The sequence below is a fragment of the Chionomys nivalis genome, chromosome 7, assembly GCF_950005125.1.
Source record: "Chionomys nivalis chromosome 7, mChiNiv1.1, whole genome shotgun sequence".
In the NCBI taxonomy this organism is placed as follows: Eukaryota; Metazoa; Chordata; class Mammalia; order Rodentia; family Cricetidae; genus Chionomys; species Chionomys nivalis.
Genome location: NC_080092.1, coordinates 17,947,631 through 17,967,106, shown reverse-complemented (window position 1 = coordinate 17,967,106; position 19,476 = coordinate 17,947,631). Strand labels below are relative to the sequence as shown.

General features: G+C 45.2%; 1 protein-coding gene across 1 annotated transcript in view; it reads left to right on the top strand.

The window, feature by feature from the left end:
* Positions 1-19,476, top strand: part of Dock2 (dedicator of cytokinesis 2) — a 413,359-nt gene that overhangs the window by 153,779 nt on the left and 240,104 nt on the right. The window contains exon 26 of the mRNA XM_057774274.1: positions 11,627-11,775. Within this exon, the coding sequence (XP_057630257.1) occupies positions 11,627-11,775 (149 nt within the window). The remainder of the gene's footprint in view (positions 1-11,626; positions 11,776-19,476) is intronic.

The window sequence follows — 19,476 nt, the reverse complement described above, 5'->3', positions numbered from 1 at the left end:
GGTCACCACCAAATAAACCCAGGTAGTCATCCTGCTAATAGCATCCTAATTTCCTGCCGTGAACTCTTGTTGGTGGGAAACAGCCACATTCACTGTGATGGAACGTGATTAAACTGGTATCTGGCCATTAGTCTTAGATGTCTTTAGCCACTGGAGCCTTTGGCGTGCCCGTCATGATATCGTGAAGGTTCTCAAGCTATTTCCATACCGGTATTTATTCTATTCTCTTCCATGCTATTTCTGCCGGCCAGTCAGAGCCCCCCTCTGGTTGTCCTTCACTTTCTTTCCTTCTGTCTGCCCATCCCTGAAGGCTTGACATCACATTTGCTTCAACTGAGATTACATCTATCCTTATCACCTGTGTCCTGGTCCTGCACTCACTGTAACCCTGACATTTACCGTTGCTGAGTACATCATGGTTCGCTGTAGCAGGTGGAGAGCCAAGGACGAGTGCTCAGTCATGAAAACACTTTCCTTTGTTTTATCGCTTTATTTAATTTTATACCTTTGTCATAGGAGCTGATGACACAATTGAATGAGCTGCCAGCGTTTGCTTTGCTGCCAGCGTTTGCTTTGCTTTGGTTCTTTCCAGAATGAGCGTTGTACTATGTGACGTCAATGGCAGCTAATCACTACCCAACCTAATGCAGAATAACCCCCAATGTTAACTCTCAGGTTTGGTATGAGGAGTTCTCTTTTCAGACTTCAGTGTCAGAGAAGCCTGTGTTTACTGAAAACAAAAAAAAAGTAAAGTCCTCTTTTGTTCAAAGAGTTTGGTCGATTCTCTTCCTTGCCCCAAGGAGCGTGACTGGTGCCTGTTTATTGCCCTTCACGGCTCCCCCTCTGACATCGTCTCTTCTTTTTCTTCTTCTTGGACTAAGGTAGCTTATGAAGAAGTACATATAGCTAATAATGAATATATGAACCAGTAATGCCTCAAATAAAATATTAATATCAGTTTCATAGGAGTCCAATCTGAGATTCATCCGCAGGGACTGAACCTAATTGGAAATGCAGTGTGTTTCATTGTGTGTGGTTTTTATACTGTTCCTGTCAACTGACTGCTTCCTTCTTTATTGCACTCGGACTGCCCCGAGGGTGAGGACTGTATATCCTTGTTGCTTTGTGCGAAGAGCTCATTACGACTGTTGTGAAGTATTTCTCCTCCTCGCTTCCTTCTGTCTCACACTTTCCCCGCTCCTCTCCCATTGCTTTACAGTCCAAGCCGAATCTCCTTGATTCTCTTATTTAAATATTGGGCCTAAGTGTGCAGTTCATTAAATCACTCTTTGCTTTGGGCTCTCTGGGGCAGGATGCATAGGGGCTGTGGCTCTGTTACTCAAATACATTTAAAAAAGAAAAAGAAAAACAATCAGAGACCCTGCCCCTCAGGGGGCTCTGATCTCCACTTTCTTAGTCCACACTTAGAAAAGAGAGGGTGGAGGACAAACCTTCCCATTTCTGTTTCTAGTTCTAAAGAGGAAAACGGCATAGTTTTTAGGTTTTGCCTTTTGAGGTCTAGCTTGTTTGAAGCCTGCGACGCGTCTCAGGTTCCCCTTCATAATAAACAATGGTGGGTTTAAATGTATGGAACTGTGAGTGTAGAGGCCCCAGCCACCCTCCTTTGCCAGCTGAGGTAGGGAGGAGGAGAAAGGAGGGAGAAGGAGCCAGAGCATGAGTGAAAACAATTACCATTTCATTTTGCCAGTGCTTGAATCCAGGTGCATTTTCTCATTTATGTCTCTGAAACCAAGAGCCCCTCGGTTAGCCTTAAAATGCAAACAGGAGGTTTTTTTAATGTGTGACTTTTCCCAGAAATCCTAGCACTCCTATTGATCCAAAACATCGCTGTTGGGGTTTGTTCCTTTTGATATTTGTAAGTTTGGCGGTGGCAGTAGTCCCATGCGACTTGAGGGCTGTCTGTAACTGGCATTATTACTCTAAGTTGCGAAGAGCAATGTAAGAGGCACTCAGAGAGAGCTCGCCTGGGCCCTCTGCCATCTGTCCCCACACAGAAAAGGACAAGGAAAACACAAGGCACATGTTGCAATCATTGTGATTTACACCCACCTTACAGAGCTCCGTTCTCCGGGTTTTGTATTTTTCCCCTCCATACACAGAAAATGTACTTTGAATGACGCCGATGATCATTCCAGTCCTCTTCATCTCTGTGTGACTAGCCCGGGCATTGGGTGGAGGACATAACTTAGCTCCAGCTGAAGGCCCAGCACATTCTGCCGTGGACCCGAAACTTCTTAGACTCAGCATCCCATCCCGATGCCTCATTGCACACTAGAATCTCACTGCACTAGAATGTGGATAGTGTTGCATTTGGATTATCTCACGGAAGAGGCATTTGAAATTCTGTCTATGGGGGAAGAGAAGGTCACACAGCTGAAAAACAGTAAGGCGGGCGCACGAACCTTGGCCTTTCAATCCTGACTCCAGAGCTTTTACGCCTTTCTTCATACCTCCGATTGTAATAAGGTAAAGCCACAAAAGGGTGAGATACCACCAGAAGGAATGACCGTGGGAAGCAGTGAAGGCAAAGAAGACATTCATTTCTCATCCTTCATCCCACAGTCCCCAGATGTGACCTCTTCATTTCCTTAGGGATTACAGAATAAAGAATGCTGTAATATCCCAAGATGAAGCAGGGTTTTGGTCCCGAGAGAGGCCTAGGTTCAGACAGACAAGGTCCCCTCTGCCATTAGCAGACACTCACCGTTCACCTCACACTTATTAGGATCCCACTGAGTGATGGAGATTGTCTAGCAACCGTGGGAGATCTGGCTCGATTGCGGTTGGATATTTCTCTCCAGCTTCTCTAGTCTGCTGGGGAAAAAATACCAAAGTATGCAGAAGTCCTAATTGTTGTTGACTAGCTGAATGGGATGATCCAGGAAGGCTTGAAGTCCACATTCAACTCACTCCTCCTTTCTCCTAAGAGTTCTGTCACTTATTAGGATATGTCTGTCCCAATGCCCCTGGCCAAGGAAGCCCTGTTCGAGTATACTGCTACAGACTATCTTACACAAAGTTACAGAGTTAGAGTTCCTGGCTAGGGAGAGTTTGGGGTTCATGGATACATGGGTACAGATGTGTCCAGAGGGAACAGGTTGTGAGAAAGGGAGTTGGGAACTCTGTGCTGTGTGGTGCATAGGAGAGGAGGTGGCTCAAGAAGACTTAGCTCTGGAGGGATGTGGGTGCTGTTGATTGACTGTTCCAATAACGTCCCAGATGTTTATAGATGGGGCCAAGTTGCACACATTATTGATTTGGAGCCAAATATGAAAGAGAAATGTCGGAGCCAGCTCATGGCATCCAAAGAGCATCCTTCTATCAGGTGACTTTGAAGTGCCGCACACTGCTTCCCCAGGTGTCCAGAATCACCCGAGACAGAGGTGACTCCATTCAGCTCCAAGCTCTCTTAGCTTGGGAGGTGGATGGGTGAGACAAGGTCTTTTACTGTGCAGGGCTGCTCTCATCCCGTGTAGCGCGGCAAACGTGATCATTCTGTGAATGAGCGGCGTGTCAAGTTGTGGTGTACTCTCAGCTAGCCTGGGTTACAAGCTGGTTTTCCTAAAACCATCCTCTTTGGAGCTATATGGGTTAATAAACACACTTCAGAGAGGGGGCAGGTCAGCAGCTGCAGTGGGGTGGGTCCAACTAAAGGCACAAGGACCTGTTAGAACATGACTGTCCTGGCAGCTTTGGGAAGTGTGATAACAGGCAGGTTCTGCCGCAGCCACTTTGCACCTTCGGGGAGGTGTTTACAGGGGCCTTTCATTACCTGCTGGCTGAAGCTAGAGGCTTCCTGATTAGATCCTAATTTGAGAAGCTCTGCAAGGAATCTGTTGCTTGGTACCCAATACTCAAAGATGCCATTGTTTGCCATGCGTGTACCAGTCTGTCTGCAGGCTTCTTTTTTTTTTTTTTTTTTTTTTTTATTTTTTTTGGCTGCAGGCTTCTAAAACCTAGCCCCTGCCCCTATTGCTGTTAAAAACAAACAAGAAGCTTTACACCTTCTCTCATCTGCACTACCATAGCAAGGAGGTAGGAAAGTTCAGGAGCTGTGAACGGGGACTCTGGAGTGCTGTTTTCTGGGTTTAAACCCGTTTTTCCACTGCTAGCTGTTTAGTTTTAATCAAATAACTTAATGTCTCTGAATCCTGGTCCTTAGAAGAGATATGAGATTCTGTGCTTTAGGAAGAATGGCTGGGAGAGATTGGTGACTCAGTAGTACCCCTCCCTTTCCTCTCTACAGAGCCCCTTCTGTCTACTGCCTTCTTTTCTAGGACCAACCCCAGGTCCCCAGAAAAACACAGACACTAAGCCTTGCTTATTACTTTATACTAATCGAATCTTTACCGTAGCCCAGATGAGCCCTGCTCTCCAAATTTTCTGTCCCATGTTATAGCCTCCTCTTTTCTACAGTTAGTCTCCAGGCACAGATCTACTATCAAATCTGCACTGAGGGCCATGACCTCCTGTTTCCTCTGTTCTCGAATGCTCTGCCCGGAGATCTTTGCGTGCTCTTGCCCATAAGGCCTTTTCACGTCAGCTCTGGATTCAAGTCTCAGACACCTCCTTGATGGTATTTAGGAAATGGTCCCTCTACCCAGGTTCTCTCTCGCTCATTGGCCAGATCCTGTATCATACATAGCCTTGCCCCCATTTTCTGCCTAGGGACACAGCCAAAGCCTGCTCCTCGGGCTGCCAACCTGGCAGAAGCTTACTTTAACTTGTGGGCTGGAAACATAAAAAGGGCATTGGGCTGTTCACCCCCGAGTTTGAATACCCTAGGTCCTCCGTCCCCATGGGCTTACCTTCAGAGAGGTTGCATGAGGTCTGGGGGATTATGCCTTATTCTTCATGTTCCCCGTGTGTCCCCACTTCTTCTATCCCTGTTCCAGGGGTTGCTGGTCTTGGAGCTTGCTCCTGGGGAAGCTGGTCTGGACAAGCCAATCATTCGTTTCTTCCTTTGTTTATCACAGCCTGTGGACTAGAACATCTGTGAAAGCAGTGCTTGTCAAATAAGTAGTCATCAACCATGTGTTTCTGTATGTGTATACACACAGCACACGGCAAACAATGTATAGCATACATGTTATATGCAAAGGATATATACACATTGCAGGCATATGTGTTATACAACATATAGACTGTCAGAGATTCCAAATGTATGTATAAGCAGTATGACTTGAGGGATACATCCGCATCACCTCCTCTTAAAAATTCCTGCAACTTGGGACTGGGGAGGTAGTTCGGAGGGCAAAGTGTCTGCCACGCAAGCTTGAGGACCTGAGTTGGAATCCTAAGCACCCAGGCAAAACAATGGGGGGTGACAGTGCAGGCTTCAACTCCAGGGCTGTAGGGAGAAGTGTCAGAGGACCCCCAGCTACCCAGGCTAGCCAAATTAGAACCTGGATTCATGCTGGAGAATGATGAAGACACTTGACATTAACCTGATGAGGGCACTTGTGCCCACATATGCACATGTGCACCTTACCACACACCACACAGACACACACACAAACACACACACAAAGGGGACAGAGAGATGAGCAGGAGTAGGGAGGGGGAGGTTTAAAGAAGGATGGAGAAGTACAAAGTTTCCGTGATTTTGTGTCAAGTCCACCCTTTCTACCATGACTGTGCTGCTTTGTGGAATATCCAGTTATTATAGGACTTTTGCTTGTAAAAACCCCATTTTATATTAACTATAAAATATATGGGATAGAAGTTTACAAGCCTTGAATGTTAAACATATGTGATCAAAAGTCGCAGTTTCTTTGGGAGTGTCAGTGGGTATCCAGAATAGAGCTGGAGGATCCTGTCTCTTCTGGAAGGCCCACTGCTCCTTAATTAGATATGCTTCTGCTGAGATTTCTGAAGCCATTTTAGCCATTGCTGAGTGCTATGATCTCTAAATAGTCTCTGTTGTCTGGCTGGGGAGGCATATTTTGACCTGTGGGTTCAAAGTGGGGAGATGTACAACATGGGGAGAGGGGAGTGATGATCTGGATATTGTAATTAGATGTGTTTTCTGGGAGTGATCCTTGAGTTGCTGCTGAAAAATGGGTTGGGGGAAATGTTTGTAGAATCCCCCAAGGCTTGTTTGTAACCTGATCTGGAATATAAAGTTTGTGGGTAGTTATTGATTTCCCTCAGTGGGTGGAATGTGTTTGCTTTGTGACACACTGGCTGCAGAAGGAAGGTTGGGAGAACAAACTGCTGACTGTCAGAGTCGTGCTGTGTCTATGGAGGGCCTCCTCCTAGTGTAGCCAATCCAGCCAAGTGGCCTTTCACATCTGCAGATGGTCTGTGAGCCCAAGGGGAAAAGACAGCTAAGGGAAGCAGAGCCCTGCTTACTGTGCTCAATCCTGAGCAGCAGAGCTGGGATTTTAATCAAGGGCTTTCCCGGTGTGCCAAAACACACCGAGGAGGCAGAGCGAGCCTTGACAGCCATAAGCCCTCTAGTTTCCCAAGAGGGTTAAGCCGAGCTGCAGTTCGCCTCCCAGTCAATAGGAACTTGGCCAAAGTCCAATGAGGTTCACCTTAAAGTCTATGAAATATTGACCAGGATCGAAGAGACGATTAACTAGTGCTGGTGACAAAGTGAAAGCCCGGGTTGGAATGAAATTACAGGTCCACACACCAAGTCAGGCTTACAGAGCTGGGTAACCATGCGGCATGGACAACGTACAGCCATGTGCATGTCTAACCCTTTCTCTGAGGTCACCCGTCTCTCGACTGTTCCACAGATCCCCCCACACGATAGACTGAAGATGTACCTGAGATCAGAGACTAGCAAACATTTCTCCATTGCGGACATGAGGTGCCAGCCTTACCCTTTTAGTTTATGGAAGATTTGTTTGCATTCTCTTTCTCTCTCTCTCTCTCTCTCTCTCTCTCTCTCTCTCTCTCTCTCTCTCTCTCTACCTTATTTTCAGAAGAAAAGGGTCAGAATTTCTTAGTGTGTGTATTGCGCTATCTCCAGAGGCCCCCAATGAAACCCACCCTGTTCTGGAATGAGCACTGTATCCAGAGGCTCCTGATGACACCCACTCTGTCCTGGAGTGAGTGCACAAACAGTGGCCTTGTGCTGGTGTAGACCTGGTACCTCCCCCAAATCTGGAAGGATGGTGATCTAATGGGAAGAAGTTCAGACTGCATGATGATTAACTTCTGTTGTCCTCATTTGGACTCGGCTTCATTCCTGGGGCGATCAGTAAGAATCACACTGTCTATCCAGTTCCAAAGCTGATGGCATAATGTGATTCCTGGCAAGACAGAAACACATTCTGCGTGTCCCAGGGACACAGGCAATAGTCCCCCCAGTTAGAATGGAAGTACCAAGAAAGCTGTCCTAGAGGATTTGACCTCTAAGTTCAGACTAGAAGGCGAGGGTCAGTCAGGCGAAGGGTATTCCTAGCAAAGAAAGCAATGTGCAGAGATCCAGAAGCAGAGGACGGTGATGGGTGAGGTGGAGAAACAACTGGAGAGGTGAAGAAAGGGTCTCACAAAGTATCTGGGGCTGCACCAAAGGAGTTGTAAGATATCCTGGGAGCAGTTGAATGAATCCGCGGACTTCAGTGACTATACAGAAAGAAGAGGGATAACTTAGGAAATGTGACGTAGAACTTGGAAGCAGCTGATTCATGGCAGGTCGGATGTTGATACTGAGAAAGAGATAGAACCAAAGATGGTACCCCGGTTTACTTAGTTGACTGTGATGGGGTAACTTCTTCACTCTGAGAAGAAGTCAAAGAGGACAGATTTGAGGGAAGATGTCCCGTGAAGATATGGAATGCTTTCTTCTGGAGCTCAGGCTGTGACTGTGGTCACAGAAGCTATTTTGGCTCAATGCTCTTCAAGGTGGTCTTTCAAAGATGGTGGAGACTTAGGAACCTATAAAGGAAAAGATAACCTTGGATGGTAACACACTAAAAGATACATCCCACTTCAAAAGGGATATGGGGTCAGGTAGGTGACACCACCCGCCATAGGCCAAACTTTCTTGAAGAAAAAAAAAAATGAAAACTGAACCCAGGAATGCTGCATTTTCCTCTGCAGTCGCTTGGACAAAAGAAACTTTGGATTAAAATACAGAGAGTTGAATAACTATGCAGTCTCTTCAGTAGCGGTCTGAATTACAATTTGGACTTGACACCTGATGGCAAATCGCCCAGCCTTTGTCTGTGTGGGGTACCTGAGGCAACAATCTCACATGGGATGCAGGTCTGTGATCCTCATTATCTCTGCCTACCAAGATTGGTTTAAGGCTTTGCAAGATCTGTCTTTTAAACCATTTGTGTCTGTTTGCTTGACAATCAAGCAGTGATTTAGAAATGCTGCTTCTGGAAGCATCACCGGCTAATGTGATTTCACAGCTCCAACTACAAACCAGAAAAATTATTTCATCCCCAAAGAGGGGAGCCAGACATTTCTGAGAAATCAGAGTTAACAAGAAGACAAAGTCTTTTCTACAAAGCAGGCTGTAGCATTGATGGCTTCCTCTATGAGAATCTTGCCGAGGCTCAGCATCAGCAGCTCCATCATCCAGGGATGCTGGGCTTGCGAATATGTAAAGCCAGTCCCTTTCGGATGGATGGGGTGCTGCTTCTGCAGGGGTCTGATCTATTCTAGTGCAAATGTCCACCTGTCCATCCTTCCTCCTGCCACTTCTGTGATCTTGTATTTTATGTGGTTGTAGAGTTTTGGATGAGGCTTTAACCAAGATTCATTTCAGCCCTTTGACTGACATTTCACCTCCTTACTCCAGTGTACAGACAGCCACCCGGTATTTGAACATCACCAGAAATGAAGAGCTTATCACCAGACTTCTTAAGAGAACATATCACGGTAGCTCAAATCCTTAGGTAGGATTTGACATCCAGGTGTTTCCCATGGAGATCATTAGTGTTTAAAATCTCTCGCCAGGCTCGTCGCTTGGATCCAGATCTCTGCAGTGGGACCTGATGGAGATACTATGACATGCTAATAGAATGAATTTTTAAGGCACCTCCCCATCTGTGCTATGGCTGCTCCTAAGAGCACTGTAGGGAGGAACCAGTTCAGTGTTTCTGTCTTCTTTGTTTTGTCGTCTGCATGCGTCTTCTCTCCTTCGACTAGGGTGCTGATAGTTGGTTGGCTGCAATCACCCAGTTCCACTTCAGAATAGTGCCTGCACCTAGGGACTCTTGATGATTGTAGTTGAGTAACTGACTGACTGTCTGAATGTGTGACAGAGTTAGTTAAATTGTACAAAAGGGTTAATCCCTTGTCTGACTTGCCATATCTTACTGCAAGTCTGGTTGATTTCATTTTACAAGTGATTTTTTTTTTTTTAGTTTTAAGTTCCCAAAGTTCTAACACATTGGTTTCCCTGTGGATCCTGGCGACTGAGCCAAGCACCTCATGGATGCTAAGCACACACTTGACCCAGCACTTCATTCCCAGCCATAGTCATATTTGAAACTCAAGATAACTGATCACTCTTAATCAGTCCTTTCCACCTTCCTTCAAAGTCTTTGGAGACCTTTGGCCTCAACAGAATGCATTTTATGTCAGACTAGGAACCTGGTGTAACAGTGAGGGGCCAATGAACACTCCCATTCTTACAGTCCTGTCACGTGTACCCTAACACCTGTGATTCCCTCTAACAAATCCGAAGTTTCAAAGTTGCAAGTTAATAACCCTTTTTTAAAATGCATTTGAAACAAATGTCTAAACAAACAGGTAGGGGGTTTCTTCTCTAGATCTGCAAGCAACGAAAGACTACTTTGGAAAAGTTCTGTCTAAACAAATGTAGTCAAAAGATGAATCATTCATAGACCCTGGGAAAGCTGCAGAACTAGCCATCAGGGAGGGCAGAGCTAGAGTAGTTCTGAGGGGGGGAACAGAGGTGAGGGTATGTGGCCTCCTCCATGCCGATGACGGCTGTACCCCATGAGGTCTGAAATCTCCATGTAATGGTTCAGAGTACAGGCTTTGGCCACCCAGGAGCCATCACTACCTGTGTATACAAAGCATCAGCAAAATTGGGGAGATAATACTGCTTTATCTTCCAGTAACCAGGAAGAATAACCGAGTTAACTCTTGCCAAATACTTCAAATGGGGCATTTAAACCTAGAATACTGGAAGTACTCAGTATGTGTTAGTAGTTAGTAACGTCATCTGTTACCTTTATAAATGATCCCTTGAGATGTCTATGTCTGTTACCAGCCTAGTGTTCAGCTCTTATCCTAAGGAGTGCAGGCACCTTCCAACAGCTTTTCAGGGTTAGAGCCCTTCATGGGGTGTCTTCCCCAGAGTCAGTCAAGGGCCTGGCCATAAGATAGGAGTGCTGATGTACAGGTGGGAAATAAGACCTGGGCTTGGCCTCTTTCATCTTCTCCTTGATTTAGCTTCTGGCTTTCTTGCTGTTCATTGCGTTGGTTGAACTTTAAGTACATAGTGGGAAAGAACCACAGCTCATCCCTGTACCTTTGGAAACCTGGTGCCTCGAAAGAGAAAGGAAACATCCCACATCTAGCTGTTGGATTGAATTTAAATGACATTCTGGTGTCTATGATTCATGTCTGAGCTCAAGTGGCATCTGGCTGTGTATGGTTTAAAACAACTTTGGAGCTATTTTTTTCCCTTAAAGGTTTCGCTTAAGGAAAACATAGAGATAAAATTGTGTAAGACTTTAGAACCTTCCTGAAATGCCCTGAGACAGCATTGTCAGGAAAGAACCTCTTCTTTACGAAAGTTCTAGTTTATTTTATAAGAAAGCAATGTGCACAGGAGTCAAGTGGAAGGCTGTTCGGTGTAGTGTTTTGTAATTTGAAGAGTGAACAACATAATCTAGGATTATGCCCAGATAAGGAAACAAATCCGTGATTTGAGAATGTTATAGTAGTTAAATAATTAAGATAGTTGCTATATGCAAAAATATAAAAATTGCTCCAGGGAATATTGGTAAGTGAATGGTATCAAGGAACTAAGCAACACATGCAGGCATGCCTCACTTTGGAAAAGCAGATATAGGCAAAGGACACTGTAGGATTTTTCTGCTTATATATGGAAAGTCATACACAAAGATCATGAGAGTTTACAACCACAACATGATATGAATTAAAGTAAACTCAAGATAAAATTGAGACTAGGAGGATTTATACTGAAGCATTTGAATATATGTATATGTATTTACATATTTAAACACACAAAATAAAACAGCTGTTGATTCTAGGGAATGAGGGACAGGGAAGAAGCCAGAATTGTGAACTACATTCTAAGGAAATCTTAACCTAACCCTTACTACTTAATCCTTTTACAAGGAAAATATATTTGTTAATTATCACCTAATGAAAAAATCATATAAATTGTTATTTAAGTTCCGTAATAATATAACTATAAATAGGATATATGTACTGTAAGTTTATAGACACATTATATTTATTTATAAGTTATTGTAATTTAAAGTTGAATGTTTTCATGAGAAATAATAAAGAACAATATGTTTTCTATATGTATACATGCTTACATAATATATATAAAGGAAACTAATACATAGTATTATTCATATATATGAAACTAAACAGGAAGCCCACATGCTTGTCACTACTTTGCTTCCAGAATGCCGGGACATTCTGCTTCCTGTCATCACCAAGGAGCTGAAGGAGCTGCTGGAGCAGAGGGATGATGGGCAGCACCAGGTCATGGAGAAGAAGTACTGCGTGGAACTGCTCAACAGCATCTTGGAGGTCCTTAGCTGTCAGGATGCGGTGAGTCCTCAGGATGAGGTGGCTGCCCTGGGCTCAGATCTGGGCTTAGCTGATAAAGTTATAAAACATTGATGCTGATGGAGAGCATTTGAAATCTAAAGAGAGAAATCAACGCCTACTCAGCAGGCTGACTGCTTCAGTGATGCATCCCTCATAGCTGTGAATGATGGCGCTGGGATAGACAGCAGCCAGAAGTGTACATTTTGTTATCCTATGTCCTGGTGGACAGGTTTCACCCTAAATGTGGGCATGAATATCATCAGTCTTCCTAGGTGGTTTGCACCCTCCTGGTCTGTTTTTGTATCCCTAGTTTTCAGGGCTGCCAAGGGGAGCTTCTTATGTCCATATGGTCAAGAAAGCAAGCTCAGTGGTTTTCACCCTGAGGGATTTGAATTTGGTGTCTCAGAGGACTTCTTATAATGATAGAAATAGTTAAGACTCTTCCCGGGGCAGGAGAGATGGCTAAGGGGTTAAGAGTGCTGGCTACTTTTCCAGAGGTTCTGAGTTCAGTTCCTAGCAACCATATGTTGGCTCACGATCATCTGTGATAGAATATGATGCCCTCTTCTGGCATGCAGGTCTACATGCAGAGCACGCATACATAAAATATAAGTAAACTAAACTAAATTAAAAAAAAGACTCTTCCTGCTTCAGCCAATTTCGCAGGCCCATGCTCCAGAGAAAGGGTCTGGCATGTGACTATGGAAGGGACAAGCTGAAACTGTGAAGCCAATGTGCATTCGAATGTCATTGCTTAGTCACCCAGGGACAGACTTGGAACCTAAAGGAAATGTCTCAGTGGAGGGCTGGAGGTTTCTGAAGGACAGCCCCTAGTGTTGGAGGAGGCTGCAAGAGGGGAAAGATGCAAGCTGCCAGCCGGAAGAGAGAGAGAATGTGTGTGTGCTTTACATAGGCGTTTATGGTATACGAGGCCACACCCAAGTGGGCTGGACACTTAAAGGCTGAAGGAGTTCCTACAGCACCCTAGGAAGAGTGGTGCAGACGGAGGGGCGGCGCTGAGACACAGCTCAGACTCTAAGAACTTCAAGAGGGAGGGATGGGTTCTTGCTTGGTTTGGCCTAAGTTTATGTGGGAAGATCTCACTATGCCCTGCCCTTGTGTGGGATTGCACTCAGAAGACTTAGACCCAATCAAGAGGTCTTTCCTGAGTATGTATGCAAAGGTTATTCCTCAGCACTTTGTTCTAAAAAAAAAAAAAAAAAAAGCTTCCTGGATGAACTCTGTTCTGTGGAAAGTTGTAACTTTAGACCTTTGCAAGGGGATGTTTCTGTACTGCTCAGATCTCAGATCTCATAGCCATGTTTATCAGCCTCCCTATATGTGATTTCTCTTATGTCTTCCTCCTGTCCTTACCATCCTAATTGGCAGTCTTCTGATTATCGGGTGAAAGTAGAAGCTTGCTTCATTCATCCACTATTCATTCATTTACTCAGAAATACATAAAGTGCACCAAGTGTGTGCTAGGCATTGGGGATACAGAGCATGAAATGTCTCCTCAAGAATGTCATTACAGAAATGTAAATAAGCAACCAGAATATGCAGGCTCAGCACCTGCAATTTAAAATCCCAACTCTGAAATACCCCCAGGATGAAAGCTTCAAAATACCACGTGTTAAAGACATAGGTTAAAAAAAAAATTCTAATCTTTGGAAATCTTGTTTCATGCCCAAGTTATTATTATTACCAATAATTTACTATATAATCAATGGTGATCCTTAAATTATAACCATTTTTGGTTAAAAAGTTCATTCTCTGGTTATGAAAATTCTCTAAAATGATTTTCATACTATACATCTAAAGTGTGTGTGAAAATAAAAAAAAAATCCTTGCTTAGACATGGGTCCCAAACACAAGCTATTTCATTGAATATATGGAATAAACATGTCTTTAAAATCTAAAGACAGCATGTAATGTCATGACTAAACTCTAAACATGTGCTGAAGGTACTCAACCTCCCAAAGCTTGACTAAGTGTATATGTGGGGGCACTAGGGTATGGGGGTGGTCATCGAGGAAGCATTTGCAAGGACAGTGAAACTTCAACTGATGTTCAAACGTTAAAAACAATCATGACTCTCGCCGTTTGCTGTTTTCTAGGCACTGTGGAATCCATGCGGTCTTATTAATCTGCCCCCAAGTAGTAAGGTTTGTTATTCTATTTAGTGAAAAACATTGAGCTCCATAATCAATTAATATTTAAGGCCAGGCAAAGTAATCCAAGCTGAGGTTCATCCGACTATGTGGTCTGTGCAATCATGGGCATGAAGACACAAGGGCAGTGCATTTCCTTTCTTTCCACATCCTTGTGCCATGGAAAAAGAAGATGGACCAGAGAGCTTGGATACTCAACAGTCCTTCCAGATTTAAGACCAGGCTGACAGTGTTTCTCAGTACATCTGCTGCCAGCTGTCCAGTTGGCACTGGGCTTTATCACTTGGCCTTTATTTATTGTTATTTTAAGTATGTGTATGTGTGGTGGGGGACGGGGTGTCTTACAGTGTAAGGACATGGGAGCTGGCTCTTCATTTCTTTAGAAATACCTTAATGAATGTTTCCCTTTTTGTGAATAGCCAACGTGCAATGGTTCTTTACATTTCATTCTGGAAAATGTCATAGATGTCTGGGAATTCACGGTTTGGGGAAACACAACTATGATGGGCGTTCCTAGTCCTCTTATTCCGGATACAGGTAGTGTCCAGTTCGTTTGTCGGTAGCTGTTGCGGCTCCATCCGCCGCAGGGGAATGGTGCTTCCAGGTCTGCTCCACATATTGTTGTCAGTTTGCAGCTTCAGGAGCACTGCGGACCCTGCCTCCCTCCTGGGAGAGGAGGCTGCTGTCTCTCCCAGACTCAGGACTCAGGGCATCAAAGCCTACAGCGAGTCGGAGTCCCTGAGTACCTCCTGGACTCGGTGTGTAGGAGGTGTGGTGTCACCTTCACAGTCTGTGTCCCTTTGGTAATGTGGTCTGACTAGAGACTAGCCCACTCCTCTCTCAGGGTAAGCAGCTGTCTAGTGGATGAGTTATCCAGACATCTTATCACCACTGAGTTGGTGCGCGATTCTGATCTGTGAGCTTCACACCACACAACCAGTTTAAGAAGGTGAAAATGTGTCTCTGCTAACCATCTTCTACAACTCTGTGGTTATGAGCACACTGAGCCCAACCGCAAATCAGAAATCCCAAACGACCTAATTGAAATCTCTCTTGTTCTGGTTGGCTGTGATTCTCAGGGCCAACTTCACCTGGAGAGCTTTTGAAAGACGACAATTTCTGATGCCCCAGGCCATGCATTGTGTTTTCATTGCTAAGGGACCCGAGGAGGCATTGCAGTGAGGAGTTTGCTAGGTAATGGAGGGCAGACCGAGAGTCATGGTTCTGGTGCAGAAAGTGTTGATCTTAAGCTTGCTCTCTGGTGATCTGGCGGAACACTGACGCATGGTTTGGTCATCAGTTTTGGAGCATGGGGTCTGATACCTGATGGCTTGTTTCTCTCATCGAGTGCCCAGGTGACTTCTACGCTGTCAGGCTGAAGAGCATACTGGAAGGTGACCCATTTTTCTGTTCTTCAGTATTTCCTTGAATTAGAGCCGTGGTTCTCAACCTTCTTAGTGCTGCAACCACTTAATACAGTGCCTCGTGTTGTGGTGACCCCCAACCATAAAATTGTTTTTGTTGCTACTGCGTAACTAGACTTTTTCTATCATTATGAATCGTAATGTAAGTATCCGAGACGTGCTCCCCGAAGGGGTCACGACCCATAGGTAGAAAACCACTGACCAAGAGGAGTAGCTAGACTCCTTCCCACTTCTTTACCTCCTTGATTCAAGAGTCCTATCCAATATTCATTTAATAAGCCACAGGATAGAAAACAAAGGCTTCCAACCCATTCATCCCACTCGGGAATTCATTTTGGCAGGGTTAGCAGTGACATGGAGCGCTCAGAGACCTGACTTTGAAAATCCAGACGTAGGTAGGAACAACAGGATTTTATGCAGACACTTTGAAAAACGGAGACTATGACATTTGGAGGAAAGTGGATGCAGCTAGAAACCATGATGTCAAGCAAAATAAGCCAGACGCAGGAAGATGAGTACGTGCACTTTGGCATACATAGAACCTAAGTTTAAAATTATATATACATATGTATCACTTTATATTTATGCTTATATATGTGCTCGTAGGTTACAAAGCTAAAAGGGGGATCGTGATGAGGGAGGACAAGATCTTAAGGAAGCTGGGGAATCGAGAGGTAGAGGAATGTTTGTAATAGGAAAACAGGTGTGATTACCTGGGGGAGGGAAGGAGACAGAGGTGGGAGGCCACGGCGGGATGGGGGGTGGGGGCGGGAAGAGTGGACAGGAACAACATGTAATAACACACAGGCTTGAAGGGGAGACCCATTATTTTTGTATGCTCACATACAAAGTCAGTTTAAAAGAAGGGAGGGAAGGAACCCTGACCACGGGATATCACGCTTGTTTTGCCCAGGTGCCAACTTCTCAACACTTGGACTTCGGGAACATATTTAGAATGGCCACCCGGAGCATCCTATATTTTCCTTCTGCTTATTTGGAGCCCCTGTCCTCATAATAGAACAGCCAATTATTACTGATTCTTGGTGGATGTCATGCAGCAGTTCCTTACCCCAGCCCAGGCTTAGACAGTGACCGCTGCCTGGAACTATTTCTGGGAAGGAAGCGTGTGTAGAAGTGCAGCAGCTAACATGTCGGATGGGATACCAAGCTCCTGTGTTTGGAGGAGGATGAGAAAGGATGCTTATCTTTCCTTGTCACTGCTGGAGTAATTACAGCCCCACCCAGGAGGCCTGCTAGGTTCGATGTTAGCCTGGGTGCCTTGTGACTCAGGGCTAGCTGTCTGTCTCAGCCTGGGTAGAGGGTTTTAATTATTATCTATTTAAACGATAATGTTAAATTTTCTCACACAGCTGCCATACTTGCACTTAGCATATCAAAGGGGCCAGCTCAGATGAGGAATGAGCAGCCTTGCTTCTATTTTCACTAATTCCCTTTTCTTTGTCACGGAGCAAGTTGGGCTGTCAGCTCCAGTGACCCCCCCAAAGGTGGCTACCCAGGGACTCATTCTGTACCTTAAAGCCTTCTGAGGAATTCATACAATTTTATTTTGCACCTGAACTGGATGGAGTTTTTTTTTTTTCCTCTCCTCTCCTAAATCAGGGTTTTCATTTTTTGCATTCCATTCCATAAGGAGAAAGGAGGGTGACCATTTTATACCTCACATAGCAATCCAGTATAAAGATGAGTTTATATTCCCAAAATGGAAAAGGGGTGTTCATACCTGAATCATGGAGCTAGGGGTGTCTAGAATCACTGTTTAAGAAAAGTGGAAGGTGTGGTGACCTATATCCCTTTAATCCCAGCACTGGGCAGACAGAGGCAGGAGGGTCACCTGCAAGTTCAAGACCCATCTGGAATGCAAACTGAAGTCCTGTCTCACAGTATCTTTTAAAGGCACTGGCTTCTTAGTCTGTTGACTGTACCTGGAAGGTGTGAATGCCAGGCCCATGCAGGGGCAGCATGAGCCTTTGGCATCTCATCAGCTTCAACTCTGGGGGCGTGCGGGAGGGGTGCAGGTGCAGCTTCTCTTACCTGGAGCGTTCTTCCTTCTCTGTGGGGGAGGATCCTACATTCCTGTTAACTTTAGAGATCTTCAGAGTTTTCTTACTTCATCCCCTCTCACCCCAATCTCCAGGGAGAGTTAAAAACTTGGTTGTCTTCAATTCTGCATTTTTCCCGCATGTAATCTGAGATGGTATTCATGTACCAACTCTTCTTGGTTGCATCTCTCCCCAGTCATGCTTGGAGCACGTGTGCTCAGGGTGCAAGCCTCACCCTCCCAGTCATCACGGGCCAGTCCCTCCCCATGCCACCCTGTTGCTCCAGTCCCAAGCTTCCTAACTTTTGTCCTGTGTTCCCTTTTTCAGTTTCGGTGCCTCTTGGCATCGCTTGGAAGTGGCTGTCTCTCTCTGTTTAGCTAAATCCTATCTAAGGCTAATTCTGAAGTCATATAAACGTCACTGTCCGTCCATGGGGAACCTTCTCTAATCCTCCTCCTCTCCTCTGCTGTGGTCCTGGGAGCCACTTACCTGCTGTGTTGTATTATACACTTGTGTGGTCATATTCTGAGGACTAGCTGTCAGCTGCAGGGTGGGGGTGACCTGAGGTAGAGACCAGCTATGCTTGCCTTTGCTGCTGTCACCTCAACACGGAATGTCTCCTGAGGCTTCCTGGAAGGAAGGTGTGCTGCGTGCTGCACAGGCCCACTCAAACAAGGAATGACAGGCCCAGAATCTCCACAAGGATGCCCTGGTGCTGGAGAACCATTTTCTTTGCTCTCTTTGGAGTTGATTGGCAAAGGGGTCCAAATAATCCCAGCTCCCCACTGCTCTGCATGAGACCTCTTGTTTTGTCAAAACTAGCTTTTTATTCAATTGATTTTAGAGAACTTAATTGGTTTTTATTAGGGACTTGTGAACCAGACAGTGTCCTTTCCCAGCATTAAGAATCCCAGCTGGGCTTTAATCCCAGCACCGGGAAGGCAAAGGTACATGGATATCTGTGAGTTTGAGGCCAGCCTGGTCTACAAGAGCTGGTTCTAGAACAGGCTCCAAAGCAACAAAGAGAAACCCTGTCTTGAAAAACCAAACCAAAAAGAAAAAAAAAAAGAAAGAAAGAATCCCACTGGATGTGGCTGAAAGCCAGTTTGTGCAGGGTAGCCTGAACAGAATGACGCAGAATGCTGGTTGTTTAAGCTGACACTTCCCTAGGTTACCCTTCCCATAAAGGTTAAAACAGGAGTGCGGTGGGAACTTTGATCAGAGCTCACACTTGGCAGAGCCCTTTCCAGTTGGCTGTTTTGACTCTCTTAGCCTTTTCGCTGTGGGTTTTCTTTTGGGGTTGGAGGAAGGTCTCTTTAGGGATTATCATCATCATCATCATCATCATTATAGCACACTTAGTATCGTTGACTGTTTGGTTTGCTCTGTTGGGATCCAGGCAGGAGCCCGGTTCTGACCAATGGCCTCCTTTGACTTCCATCTAATCGTTCTTACATTTTATCCTCACTTCTACTCCCATTTCTCAGAGAGCCCAGAGCTTCAGGTAACCTGCCTGTAAGAGGGCCAAGAGCAACCACGGCTGCCTCTTGCCATTACCATCTAATTCCCAGGAAGCAATACCACCCTGCCAAAGCAGCAGGGCTTTCCTCTAACCTACCTGCCCCCTTCCCAGTATTCAAATTAAAGGCAGGGAGACAAGGCTTGATGAAATTCTTTTGTCTGTGGGATATCCCATAGAGCAGTGCATGGTAGCCAGACTTAAAGCTGCCTGGTTGGGAAGCCTACACCCTATCTCCCCCTCTCTCTTCTTCTACTTCCATGGTGTAAAAGGTGCCTTACCTCGGCTATTGTGATGGCTTTTTTTGAAAGGATGACACAGATCTTGTTTGTCTGTGCCTGTCACATGCTGAAATGGGTCCCATGATGCTCTATATGCTACCGAGGAAGCTAAGCCTCAGAGAGCAATGAGTTATCATTCCAACTAAGACTCCAAAAGGAGAATTCTCCTCTCACCCCAAATTCACAGCCTCTCCCCTTCCCCCCACCCCTGCATACTGACATTGCATTCTCTAGCATTCTTTCCCT